We start from the raw sequence: 13,057 nt of genomic DNA, 5'->3' as shown, positions 1-13,057 counted from the left end.
GTCTTGTTTGGGAGGTATTGAAAGGATAGACAAAAAAAAGAGATACCCTAGGCTAATTACATTGCCCCAGTTCGGACTGCTCTCAAATGGGACGAACCCGAGGGACGGCGCCGTCCCGTCGGTCTTCCCCACACTCCGCATGTGAGACCGTCCGTGAACACCAACCACCAAGACGCGGTGGCGGCGCTTATGTCTGCAGTATCTCGTCACGATTCTTCAAATGACCATTTCCATGCGGCCAGCTTTCTTTGAAGGTCTGGTCAAACCGATCATGATGAGAAGAGATTGTTGCAACCTACCGGTTTAATCAGTGGAAACAGCAACCCGCCACCGGCGCAACTCATAACCTCTCACAGTCTTACTATCCAGCATGGAGGGACACACTCAGAACAGCTCCAACAACGATGGTATACATGTGATCATCATCGGCGCGGGTCTTGCAGGGTTGGCAACGGCCCTCTCGACCAAACTCGCGAACCCTTCTCACCGAGTGACGATCCTCGAGGCAGTCAAGGAACTGCAGGAAGTCGGTGTAAGTCCTCTCATCCCCTCCCACACACACACACACACACACACACACACACACACATAAGCCCTTCCACGTGTCAGCGCTTCTCAGCTCCAAACTTCGTCGAACTCACAAGAGACAAAATCGCAGGCCGGCCTCCAACTCACACCAAACGCGACGCGCCTCCTCGAAGTCTGGGGTCTCTTCCCGGCCCTCGCCCCCCTCGCGACCGTTCCCTCGACCCTCTCTGTCCACCGCTACGACGGCACCCGCCTCCTCGCCCACGAGCCGCGCCTCCAGGAAACGATCCAGTCCCGCTACGGCCATCTCTTTTGGGGCCTCCACCGCGTCGAGCTCCAGCGCGCCCTCGTCGACCGCTGCGCCGCCCTCGGCGTCGACATTCGTCTCGCTTCGCGCGTCCACTCCGTCGACTTTACCAGCGCGACGGTCACTCTCGACCCGGGATCGGATTCTTCATCACTCTCCTCCACAGTCTCCGGCGATGTAGTCGTCTGCGCAGACGGAATGTGGTCCGCCACCCGCGCCCAATTCCTCAACCGGCCCTCGCCCCCCTCCCTAACAGGCGACCTCGCCTTCCGCATCGCAATACCCATCGACTCCCTAAAGGGCCCTCACAAAGCCGAGCTCGAGGCCTTTATCAAATCCGAAACCGTACACTTCTGGATCGGGCCTCGGGGCCACGGCGTCTCCTACACCGTCAAGCAGGGCCGCATGCTCAACCTCGGCCTCCTCTCTCCCGACAACCTCCCCGAGGGTTCGACAAAAGTCGTCGGCGACGTCGAGGAGATGCGCGGCCTATTTTCCAACTGGGATCCTCTGCTCCGCAAACTGCTTGACCAGGTGGAGAGCGTGCACAAGTGGAAGCTCTGCTGGATCGAGCCGCTGGACGAGTGGGCGAGCAAGGACGGGAGGTTTTTCATGGCGGGGGATTGTTGTCACCCGATGCTGCCCTATCTCGCGCAGGGCGCGAATTCCTCGCTTGAAGACGGCGCCGTGCTTGGCCACCTGCTCGGCAAAGTTGGCGGCCGCGCAACAGAGAATGAAGCTGGAGAGAGTTCGAGCTCGGCCTCGGCCTCGCAGCTCGCTGCCGTGGCGGCCATGTACCAGCGTCTTCGCATGGGGCGAGGCCAGCGCATCGTCATGGAATCCTTTGCGCAACGCGATGACTTCCACATGCCCGACGGCCCCGAGCAGGAGCGTCGCGACGAGATCATGACGGCGTCGCTGGTGCCTGGGGAGGAGCCGCGGCCGGGGTTCCCTTCGCGGTGGACATGTCCTGATATCCAACAGTTTCTATACTCGTATGATGCGTATGAGGAAGCGGAGGCGGCTTACAAACAGGATCCGTTCTAAGTGTATTTAGATTGGGTTATGGCGAGTGTAAGATGCTCGTTCGGGCTTTCTTACTCTATCAAAGATGGCTTCAGACTCTTTATACACGCGCGCGCACACTAAGCGGCGCGGTTTAGTTTAAATCCAGCATACACTAATGATCTATGCTTCTGCCCGCCTTGATTGTCCAAAGACCAAATGCATCCAAGCATCTGAAGGCCAGAGTATCCAAAATCTATACCAGTCTTCTTAATATCCAAGCCACATGAAAGCAGCTCCATACCGTTCTTTTGCTCAGTATGCGATGCGCCCGGATGCACCCCTAGGGCACCCATGAACGCCATGAAACCACAAAGGTAGACATAATCGTATCGATACAATGAATTTTCCCCTCTACTCACCATTATCTATCCCTTCTCCCTCCTCCGAGCCCGACCCGCCCACTATGCTGGCTTTGCGCGTCGAGACCGTCGAGGTCAACCGAAGACACGCTCGGGGAGCCCAGCCTATCCCCCGTCCAGGTGTCGCTCGCTTTATCTCCTTCGATTACGTACATTTCGCTTTTAGTGTTGCTATCCTGTCTCCGGTTCGGTGGTGCCATGTAATCCGAGCCGAGTTGCGTCCCCGCCGTCTTTGAGCCGCCTTGCGCAAACGGCCCCTGGTACCCGAGCCGAGAGTTCGGCCGCGGCATGGGTTCATGTTTTCCTATCCCGCCGAGCTCCAGATCCGTGTCGATGCCGTCGATGCTATCGGTGCCGTAAGGGTCGCGGGGTGCTGAACGGGGCGCCGACCGCGCCGCCCCTGATCTCATTCCTCCGCTAATGTGCCCGCTGATGTGTCCGCTCATACCCGGTGTTCGGTCGGTCGAAGTGAATCCGTTGAGTCGCCATGCTCGGAGGAGCGGTCGGATGGTTACTAGACTGGAGGCCACGATGGCAACTCCGGGCTCGACTAAGGTCCAAACCATGGCATCTGTTCCCACAACTGCAGCCGTGTTAGTACGGTCCGGGGTTGATCTCTGGCTTTCGAGCACGAAAAGGGGATTTGGAAATGGGCAAGATCGTACACAAGATATCGGTCAGATCGCTGAGGTCGGCCAAGAACTTGAGTCTGATGAGGGTTGCAATGCTGGCACTGGGTCTTGTTAGTCACTTTCCTACTGGCCATCTCATCATGGGTTCACTTACAAAATTCCCAGGCCAAGAATGACAATGACAGTTGCCTTGGCTTGCTTGGTCATCTTGACGCTCCATATCATAGGTATAGGTAGCAAGGCCTACATGACGTTAACATCAACTCAAAGGCATCGTAGGTTCGTAAGAGAAAGATAGCTTACGTAGAGCCAATCACTCAAAATCGTCATGACACTGATGGAGTAGGCTGCCGCTACAACAGCGTCTGGCGATACACACTTGGAGTTGGGAATAGCATAATCCCATTGCGCTTCGACAGGCGAGCACTGGAATACATTCCAAAAGAAGATGACCACACTCCAAACCGTGATAATCGCCAGACTGACATGGATGATCCAGTTGTATAGCTTTGAGTTTGAAAGTCGCAATAGGAAGAAACCAATGCTCAGCTTGATGAACAGCATATCAAGCACATATGTGGCGGTAGCCAAGGCTTGGTACTACATGGCTTGGTCAGTGACGCCAACGAGTACAAGAAGTAGAGCCAACAAACCATCAAAGCAGAGACCTCCTTCCGTTGATCCAGAGCTTGGTTGTGGTGGCCGAGGCCATCATTAACGCCGAGGAGGATAAAGGAGCAAGAGATGGTGAATATGATCTAACAGTTCAAGTCAGTGAAGCCGTAGCATGGTCCGCCAAGAAGGAAACTCACCTGGGCAACCAGCATGAGCCAGTCATCGGCTTGGAAGCCTTTGGTCATGAAAGCTCGAACATAACATCTGAGAACGACGGAAAACCAAGAGAGAACAAGGAAAGTGATGGCAGTGGCTACGAGAGCACCACCATTGCTCTCTGATAAATCTACCTCGGCCATAGGGCTGTGGTACCGAGATGCTCTAGGGAGTGACAACTGAGAGAGAGCATGGCCAAACGGGGAAAAGAGAGAGCAAAGCAGCCCGGTAGGATGGTTACATGAGCGAGACAATGGGATATAAGCTGGTCAGGATCGATGTACAGTACTCGACACGCCAGGGGCCCTGGCCTGAGAACCCAAGGGCTGGATTCCCAACTTCCCGAAGCGCGGATGAAAGAGGGTCGCCGAGTCTGAGACCCCGGAGATGGGCCCCGGCAAGGCAGGGTCGACATGTGGAGAGAGACGATGATTTAGGTAAACCAGTCCACGGCCCAAAGCAGCCGCATGGATGATGATGGAATATGAATTGGAGGCAGGGGACCAGCGAGGGCTGGCCGGACGGAATTTTTGCATCCTTCGACTGGTGCGGATTTGTGAAATAAGTCCCATAGTCCCAGACCGGGCTATGCTTGTCGTCAAGAAGGAGGAGGAAAGGGGATCGCTCGTAAAGATGCACTAGGTAACAGAGACTAAGAAAGGTTGCTGGGGGTATATGCCGGACAGTGGACTCGGTCTGGAGAGCATGTTCGAATATGTAATGTATTCCACTGTACAATATCTGCGGATTGAGTCCGCGGATGCAATTATTCGAGGCCGTCTTACCTCCGAACGTGATGAGGGTTGCAGTATGCAGAACAGACGCACGTCTATGGAGCCCGGGAGGTGGGAAGCAGGGAGGAGGGTGGTGAGCTCTCTCGGGAGGAAGAAACGAACGAGCCAAGAGTTCTTTGCAGCCGGTCCCGCAGATGGGAACACCTTTCGCCTTACGCTGCGTACTCATCGGTTGTGATGTCTGAAAAGAGAGGAGAGAGAGAGGGGACAGAAGCCGGTGGGCAGTAATAATTGGTATGCTGTGCTGTGCCGCTGCTGCTCTTGGACAGCAGCCGCGGGCCACTCCCAACACCCAGAGATTACCTACTTGATCGAAATTTCGCGAAGAAGACCATCTTCGCAACCAGCTAGGTTCTGACACTGGTCGAGAACATACGGTATCAGCGCGACTTCACGAAACCACTAGGTTCGGTGAAAGCACACCGCTAGGCCTTGGTTGGTGGTTGTGTTTGCCAAATCTTGAACTTTGTGAACGGTGGTCCCTGTCTTCATGGAGGTCACGATTGAGCTAGAAGGTTGGAATCTAAGCCAGAGCAGCGACCATGCACACAATGAGGAAGTCAGCTCCGCTGAACATGGTAGACGCGTCGTAGTTTGGGCCCGGCGATTTGGAACATCCCTGGGCGAGGTTGGTGTGGTTTCATGCGCGCTAGCAGCATCGACACAAAACGTATCCGTAGCGTGTAGCTAAGATGAGGTTTCGCTAACGAGGTAGAAGGCGCACTTGCCACTAGGTGCCACATGGCGTGGTATGAGTTGGAGGGAACTGGCAAGTCGGAGTTGTGAACTTGTGTGTGATGTGAAGCGTCGGACTTGACGAGCCGAGCTATGCGGCCAGCGGAAGACTGAAATACACTAGGAGGCGGCGAAGCGGCGGCCCCTGGTTGGGCTGCATGTCGCTTTCGGATGCAACATGGGTGGTGTTGGAGAACGCTGACGAGCAGAGAGAAGACGAAGGGGAAAAGCAACGACGGATGCAACCCAATTTGGCTGACAGGGCGCACTGGCGATGGGGGAGCCGGCGGGAGAGCTGCAAGAAGAGCGAGGGCCAGACCATACGTAGTAGAGGGCACAAAAGACGAGCAAGGCCCGTCGAGTTGCATATTGAGATCCTGTTCTCCCCATTGCCCGCCCAATGGTCGTATAATCGTCTTTCGTTCTTGAGTGATGACCGCCATATGATCCTGAGCTTTTCGGTTTTCGGCGGTGCGGGGCAGGGAGGGTACCGGATTGTCAGAAAATAACAACAAGATGAACATCTGTCCGAGTGTTTTGACACATGGGACCAAGTTTTGAGTTGGCCAGGCCAGACCAGACGGGATGATTACAGTGTCGGCCGGCAGAGGAAGAAGCGCAACTTGTTTGGGCGCGGGCAATATGCCCAAGACGAGAGAACGGGGCTGTAAGAGGGGCTACTGGGGGTCAACTCCGAACCTTCTGCAGTCTAAAAAGTGAAGTTGTGGCCCTACTCCGTATACTAGGTAAGGTAGATATGCTCGATCCCCCGGGATTGTGTTGGAACTTGTGGCCAGCAAGTTCTAGCAAGAGGGCCTTTCCAAGGTCTGACGGGTCACGACAAAACAGCGGCGCTCAGCCCTCGGCCAATAGCGCACATGATTCATATGTTCTGTAGATTGAAATGGGGTCGCGTGGGTTGGACGTCGGGCAGTCCCCAGGTCTGGAGATTGCTCTGGGTGAAAAAAGCTTGCCGTCGGTGACAGGTGGAGGGCCCGGCTCGGGAGAAGAACAGGGTGCCGTGGTGCCTGCTAGTCTATTAGGCTCTTTGAACTTTTGAAGTTTGATGGCCGGGCCGCGACAAAAGGTGGGCTTTTTCTGTTTACACTACTGCGTATTCCAGTAGATTGTATACTTTATCCATGGAGTGGTTTGGGTGGATTGCGAGGGGCTCCTGAGTGGAGTGTCAGAAGATGGCGTTCCTCGGCATCGACGATGAAATGTGACTAAGAAAAGGCGCTTGATCTTGGCACATGTTATTCGGGAATGGCATGGCACAAACCAACCGTTTTCTGGCGTGCCTGGCTGACTGTACAAGTTGAAGTTCGATACTAAATAATGGAAATGAGGTACGGATACGCTACTGTGTGGACTCGTGGAGTATACTTGTAGATTTGTCGATGAGGCGTCACCGTTTGGGCACAGACAATGCTCTAGAAGCAGAACCAGAAGGAGAAGGAGAAGAAGGAGAAGGGGGAAGACCAGACGGGAGAAGCAATAACGGCACCGGACTTTCTCCATTCTCCTCCTTCTCCTTCTCCCTCTTTCCTCCAGTCTGTGCCCTTGGGGGCCCCCCTTCCTGTAGCTTGCACTTCTGTTCCTGCTCCTTCTCTCTTCTCTTGCTCCTTCTCCTCCTCCCGGGTGCCGCTCTCCCCCGTCCCGCACATTTGCACCTGCTTGCTGCACCCTCGGCCGAAATGAGATGGTGGCCGTCGGCGTACCTTGCATGAGGTACCTGCCCAGGTGCCCAGATAGGTACCTATCCAAAGGTAACGCCTGCGAACTGTGAAAGTCTAGAGTACTTTCTCCATCGGCACGTTTTGCACTGTAATATTGGTACCTGTGTACGGAAACCTCGGCTAAATTGTCTAGACCAAAGTGGATTTCGAATCCCCTGCAATCCTGCCACCACCAACATCAAGAGGGAAGGAGCGAATGCGCTCAAAAGCACCAGGGCCAACGCCATCCCAATCCCAGCTTACGAGTGCGCAGAAAGGAACGAAGGATTACACAGCTCGCCCGTTGACAACTCTACTAAGTACCTTACGTTCATACTGAATCGGCATACTTTGGTTATCTTCATCACAGGCAGCCATGCAAGTGACGGCAACAATAGCATGACCAGATTGGGTTGGCTCGTTCCATTCTTCGTCTACTAGTTGAACCTAGCATCGGCGACAATGAGTGGGTGAGAAGAAGCAGTACGCGCACGTTTGTACGTAGGTAGACAGCAACGACGGACAACATCATAGACCTTTCTCACATTCTTCTCGATGCCTTCACATGCTATCAATCGCCTATTCTGGCTGCGTGAAAGTGGGCTAATGGCCGTAGATACGGAAGTTTTTCCATATTCGAAAGGGGCGTTTCAGTAGCTCTGCTTTTGCGTGGCTCGCTACTGATACTGGAGGGATTACATTCCCAGTTGGAGATGCCGCATATCCAAATCTACGTAGCCCACAAAAATGCACCCGCGGCTACATGGTCATTCAGGATTAAGTGTGGTCTGATGGTGTTCGCTTGTCTGCTTATCTGGAGATTCAGAAAACAGTAGTATTTGCTTACATCCAACAGCTACGCAATATATCCCATTATCGACGGTATTTATCAAATATCAGACATTCTTTGGGGTATTCGGGGCGAACAGCCGGGTACAAGTAGCCTGAAATCGATCCCAGACGTTATGGCTTCAGAGCGTCTCTCATATATGGCCAAACAATGGTTGCCAATGCTTCAATGCAACGTCGTTCCAACCAACACGTCCCGCCTCCCCCGGCCCGCCTTATGAGCGTAGGAGCGGCATCCCTGCCGCCATTCCTCGGCTTCATATCCAGTTCAGGCCCGGGCTTCAGGCGGGAGAGAGGGTTTGAGACTTGGATGAAGACGGTAGTGTCTTTCTCTAACCATTTTCCTCCGAAAAGACGCCTCGCTCTCGTCATTACGGCGGCACAACGGATCGAATCAGGCGATTTGCGGCGTCATGATTTTGCCACGGGGGTTATCCTCCACACGCGAACGCGGGGCTTTCATGCTCATTTCCAGTGACATATCCGCATCGATCAGCAAACCTCCAGTGAGTCTTCAGACGGTAGCAGAACCAACACTGCGATCAGAGCATTGGCATGTCGACACCACACCACCAGGCTATACTTCCGTGATCGACATATTGTCTGTGTGGAAGAGCACAGGCGGTCGGGAACCGGCTGCTAGTTCGGCAAAAGGATTCCAGATCGCAACCCACCGTTACATCGCCTACCGATCAATTTCCCCTCAGCTTCAGTTTGCCAAGGTTGCATTCAAAGTGTCTAGTTCATCATAAACGTCAGCAGTCAATTCGAAAGCTTCTTAGGTGTTTTTATAGAGGCTGCGATGTGTAAATCTTCAATAGAAAGCTTTTTATGAAGCACTGGTGTTCCTTGGGTGATAAAGCGATGAGAGAAGCTGCGCGACGATGAGTTAGCGGGACTTGCAATCGAGGCAAAGGCAAAAGCCCTGAAGGACAAGTCATTTCGTAGTTGAAAATATTTCCAACGAAATATCAATTAGATCAGGAGAATGGCGAGAATCATACAGTCGCATTGACACGGCCTCAGACGCTCGGAGCCGGGCCAAGTAGCAGAGAAAAGAAGCCACAAAATTCGGCCGCTCTCGGACGCGGATGTAAGGACGGGAGCCCGGAAGACGGAAGGCCCCACTCACCCCTCTCCACCCAACGGGTGTCAGCAGCTCCGAACCCTGGGCCGTCGGAGTGACAAACACATCTCGTTATCCACGAAAGCCTCGCACTGACACAAACACTTCCTTACATACAAACCTCCTCAGTTGTCCCCCCCGCCGGACCAGACACTCGCGTCTCGTCACCCTGAATACCCCTCATTCTGCGAATTACCCCGTCTCGACTAGGTACTATTGCTATTGCTCGCCCTCTTCAATTTCTGCCTCGGCCTGCTTTTCTTTGTCTGGCTTCAACCCGCTCGTCAAGCTAGACTTAAGGCATTGCAGCATTCTGCTAACGTCTAACCCAGGCCGGACACCCGCCGTCATGCCAACCACTCTCAAGTTCACTGAGCATCGTTATGCTGCTGATAACGAGCTTCAGAAGCTAGGAGTGTGGGAATTTCCCTCACATACGGATAATGCCTCTGGATACTGGATAATGTGGGTTATCTAACCTCTCCTGAGATACCGTCACCCCCTTCCCAGCTTCAGTAAATCATTAACTCACTCCACTCTAGTTACGTCCACGGTGGTGCGTGGCGTGATCCCCGAAAGACTCTTCAAGACTTTGGCGCTTCTATCCAGGAAATCTTAAAGTCCAGGTCCATCCCCAGGTCCGAGATTCGCGGCTTCATCAGCGTTGACTACCGTCTCTCTCCACACCCTCTCTACCCGCAAGACCCCGACGTCACTTCTCCCGCAGAACTTCGTTGTGCTCAACATCCGGATCACCTTCGCGACACCTGGTCAGCCCTTGCATTCTTACAGCGTGAATTTCAAATCGGGGACCGTTATATCCTCATCGGGCACTCGGCCGGCGCTACCTTGGCCCTTCAACTGCCCATGGGATCCGTTGCGCTGGGCGCGGCCCCTCCGCCGGAGGTCAAGATGCCAACTGCGTTTATCGGCGTTTCCGGCATATACGAACTTTACAACCTCAATGCACGCCACGAACAGACTTACACCCAATTTATTGCCGGTGCCTTTGGAGACGACCAGAATTCTTGGAACAAGGTTGTTCCGGCCACCTTTTCAGGGAGCTTCAAGGATGCTCTGCCTACCAAGCCGCTTATCTTGCTGGCCTGGTCGCCGGAAGACTCCTTGGTCGACGAGCCTGAGATCGATACTATGGCTGCGAAGCTGAAGAAGGACGGGGTGGAGTGCACCATCGTCAAGGACTTGACCCACGATCATGACTTTGTCTGGGAGGATGGCAAGCAGATTGCCCGCTTGCTGTCGGAAGCTCTCACCCTGTTGAGGAAGAACTAGATTCGAGGGCCAGGCGAAAGTTGTGCTCTTTCTACGGCCACGCCTTACATTACAGATTTATGATGGATCATCGTATTGGTCTGAAGTGCTCCCAATATACCATTTCTTCATTAATATCCACTTCATATTCTATTCTATCCGTTTCGAAGTGTGACACATCGTCATTCGCGCCTCTCTCTACAACTTCGCCCCCCAAGCCTTGCCCGCCTTGGCCGTTCTCGCCGCTCCCACCGTCAGCGCACCGGCAATCATCATGACGCCGCCCCAAACCTGAGCCCCGAGATACGAGCCCCCTGACCTGTCGATGATGGCGCCCGCGATCGGCGGACCAGCCAGCGTCGCGAAACCCGAGATGGTGGCGACCATGCCGAACCGCGTGCCCATCTTCTGTGGATCGGTCGTCAGGCTGGCGGTCGAGCCGACGAAAACGCCCTGCGTCGCACCGTTGGACAGGCCGTAGAAGACGCTGAAGGCGTACATGCCTGCCCTCGTCTCCACGCCGATCCAGGCGAATTCCATGCAACCCAGAAGGAACATGGTCATGACGAACATGTTGATCGGGCCGACGTGGCGGTCGGCTAGCCAGCCAACGATGGGCCGGATCGGGATGCCCATTCCGTTGGTGATGAGAAGAAGCGTTACCGACTCTGTTGTGGAGAATCCTATGACCTTGCGGGCGTATGTGTTGATCTGTTGCCTCCGTTAGCACACGAAAAGCATCACAAAACACGACTCCTGGTCAAACTTACGTAGAAGAAGCCAAAGTACAGCGCCATGAAGTAGAAGAATACTCCCAGGGTGTACAAGATGTACGGCAGCTCCCGGAAGGCCGACCACTCCAACAGAGGCCCAGCCTTTCTCGGAGGGAGTCTAGGTCTCAGCAGAGCAATAGCAATCGTCGCCACGCCGAGCGCGACGAACGCCGAGCACCGTACAGCCCAGGGGAACCCGACCTGCGGGATGAGATACTGAAGCGTCGACGGGAAGATCAAACTCCCCACCCCCGTCCCCGTCGCCGAAACAGCGAGCGCTAGAGACCGCCTCTTTTTAAAATACGACCCGATGATAGCCACGCCCGGCATGAACAGCACGCCCAGCCCCAGGCCGGTACAGATCCCCTGCGCGAGCATAATCTGCCAATACCTCGTACACAGGCTCGTCATGAATGATCCAAACACCACAAAGGCACAACCCACGGAGACGGCGTGCCGGGCGTACCCGGCGTCCGTGAGCCGGCCCGAGACGGTACAGACGGCGAACGTCAAAAAGATTTGCACGGAGCCGATCCACGAGACCTGCGAGGCGGGCAGGCGCAGGGTCTCGGTGTAGTGGAGCTGGTAGACGCCGAAAGTGGCCGGGTAGCCCCAAGCTAGGGCGTTGAGCATGTTGCCGGCCAGGACCTGGGACCAGGCCGTCCAGCCGCCTTCCGGGTAGACGAGGTCGTGCTCGGCGGACCATTCGCGGACTTGGTGCTCGTCTGCCTCCGAGGTCTCCTCTTCGTCGGTTGCGGTGGCCGTGCCGGTGGTTGTTTGGATCTCCTTCTCCTTCTCCGTGGTGGTAGGGAGTTCGGCGCTGGGACCGCGGCTCCTTGATGAGTCTGATGTGTCGGACATGGTGATGACGCCCTTATCTTGGTCAAACGAATGTTGTGATGATGGCATGTCCATCCCGGGAAACAGACGGTTAAAAAGACGAGACGACAATGTGGTTAAATATGTTGAGTCAGGTCCTCCATCGATCCAAGGGGGCCTGAAAAGTCTTTTTTCGTTTTGTCCTTTTTCTCAGCTGGTAATATTAGATATTAGGGATGTAAAGCGAGGAGGTCAAAAGAAGAAAAGTCGTTTCTTTCGTCACGGAGTCATAGCCCAAGCGGACGCTACTAGCAATAAGTAAAGAAAAGTGATAGAAAAATAGAAAAAATCAAGAAAAATTGCAACCCAACTATCGCGCCGAAATCGCCCTATCTTTCACCCCGACTGCCGAAATTGAAGAACCTCCCGTCTACGGAAGCAGTTTCACAATGCAGCCAACGGGGAATCGTTAGCAAACAATGGAAGCAAACACGGCCGGGATCTTATTTCCGGGCCTGCGGTGTGACCGCCGGGAGCGGGAGAGCGTCCCTCCCTCCTCTGCATAGCAGCGGGACTCGGCGCCCAACATGTCGGCTTGGGCGTACGCCTTTCGCGCCCTATCTTAACCAACGGCCTAGGTACTACCACGGAGTGTTAGGAGTCTTCGGCGAGACGGAGTGTTCGCCGAGGGGCGATGGTGCTCCGACCGGATGCCACGAGTGAGACTTTGACGCGGTAATATTTTCGGTAGTATGAGTCCCGGGGAAAGCCTTCCGAAGCGGAAGACCCACCCGACTGGGCAAAGTTGGAACTTGAAGAACAAAAGTTTGCTCCAGTTGATATTGCGGTTTGCTTGCTTTACAGGGCTGCAGGGCAGTACCGGGGGTATATTGGTCATGCGCATATTTCTTATTTCTCCATCTCTCTCTCTCGTCTCAGCACTCTCAAGTCCCAACTATCAGGTAAGTCTCCGTACCTACCCGAAATTCTCATCTGGTCCTGTCCAGAGAGGTCCTCGAAATTTCGAGAGTTGCGTGACTCGATCACTCATTATCATTGGACGATAAAGGTAGCTTGGTGGTTCTGGGGGGGTTGTGACCACTACTCAAGCTACCTTGGCAAAAGGCGGAGTTGCATTGTAGACATTCTAGGTCCGCAATTGACCTGGCTCGACCAAACCTATCTGTCCGTACAGCCTACTACTACAATAGCGTGCTTTGCGGATAGCTCTGCCACTGCGGGCTAG

At 54.4% G+C, this 13,057-nt stretch overlaps 4 protein-coding genes across 4 annotated transcripts; 2 read left to right on the top strand and 2 right to left on the bottom strand.

The window, feature by feature from the left end:
- Window positions 1-370: 370 nt before the first annotated feature.
- CCOS01_01151 (FAD dependent oxidoreductase) lies at window positions 371-1,882 on the top strand (the record flags this gene model as incomplete). Its single annotated transcript, XM_060449347.1, has 2 exons — window positions 371-532; window positions 659-1,882. The coding sequence occupies 2 exons, from the start codon at window positions 371-373 to the stop codon at window positions 1,880-1,882; spliced, it is 1,386 nt and encodes a 461-aa protein (XP_060320785.1).
- A 382-nt stretch (window positions 1,883-2,264) lies between these two features.
- Window positions 2,265-3,868, bottom strand: CCOS01_01150 (integral membrane family protein; the record flags this gene model as incomplete). The annotated part of the gene is made up of 6 exons (XM_060449346.1): window positions 2,265-2,845; window positions 2,928-2,995; window positions 3,049-3,137; window positions 3,198-3,494; window positions 3,548-3,652; window positions 3,707-3,868. The coding sequence occupies 6 exons, from the start codon at window positions 3,866-3,868 to the stop codon at window positions 2,265-2,267; spliced, it is 1,302 nt and encodes a 433-aa protein (XP_060320784.1).
- A 5,428-nt stretch (window positions 3,869-9,296) lies between these two features.
- Window positions 9,297-10,240, top strand: CCOS01_01149 (uncharacterized protein; the record flags this gene model as incomplete). The annotated part of the gene is made up of 2 exons (XM_060449345.1): window positions 9,297-9,412; window positions 9,490-10,240. 2 exons carry the CDS (start codon window positions 9,297-9,299, stop codon window positions 10,238-10,240), a joined length of 867 nt encoding a protein of 288 aa, XP_060320783.1.
- A 177-nt stretch (window positions 10,241-10,417) lies between these two features.
- Window positions 10,418-11,853, bottom strand: CCOS01_01148 (major facilitator superfamily transporter; the record flags this gene model as incomplete). Its single annotated transcript, XM_060449344.1, has 2 exons — window positions 10,418-10,930; window positions 10,990-11,853. The coding sequence occupies 2 exons, from the start codon at window positions 11,851-11,853 to the stop codon at window positions 10,418-10,420; spliced, it is 1,377 nt and encodes a 458-aa protein (XP_060320782.1).
- Window positions 11,854-13,057: the final 1,204 nt, after the last annotated feature.

Source organism: Colletotrichum costaricense, assembly GCF_030867565.1.
Source record: "Colletotrichum costaricense strain IMI 309622 chromosome Unknown Scaffold_1.1, whole genome shotgun sequence".
Taxonomy (NCBI): domain Eukaryota; kingdom Fungi; phylum Ascomycota; class Sordariomycetes; order Glomerellales; family Glomerellaceae; genus Colletotrichum; species Colletotrichum costaricense.
The sequence above is the reverse complement of the archived record's forward strand: the minus strand, read 5'-3'. Positions and strand labels throughout refer to the sequence as shown.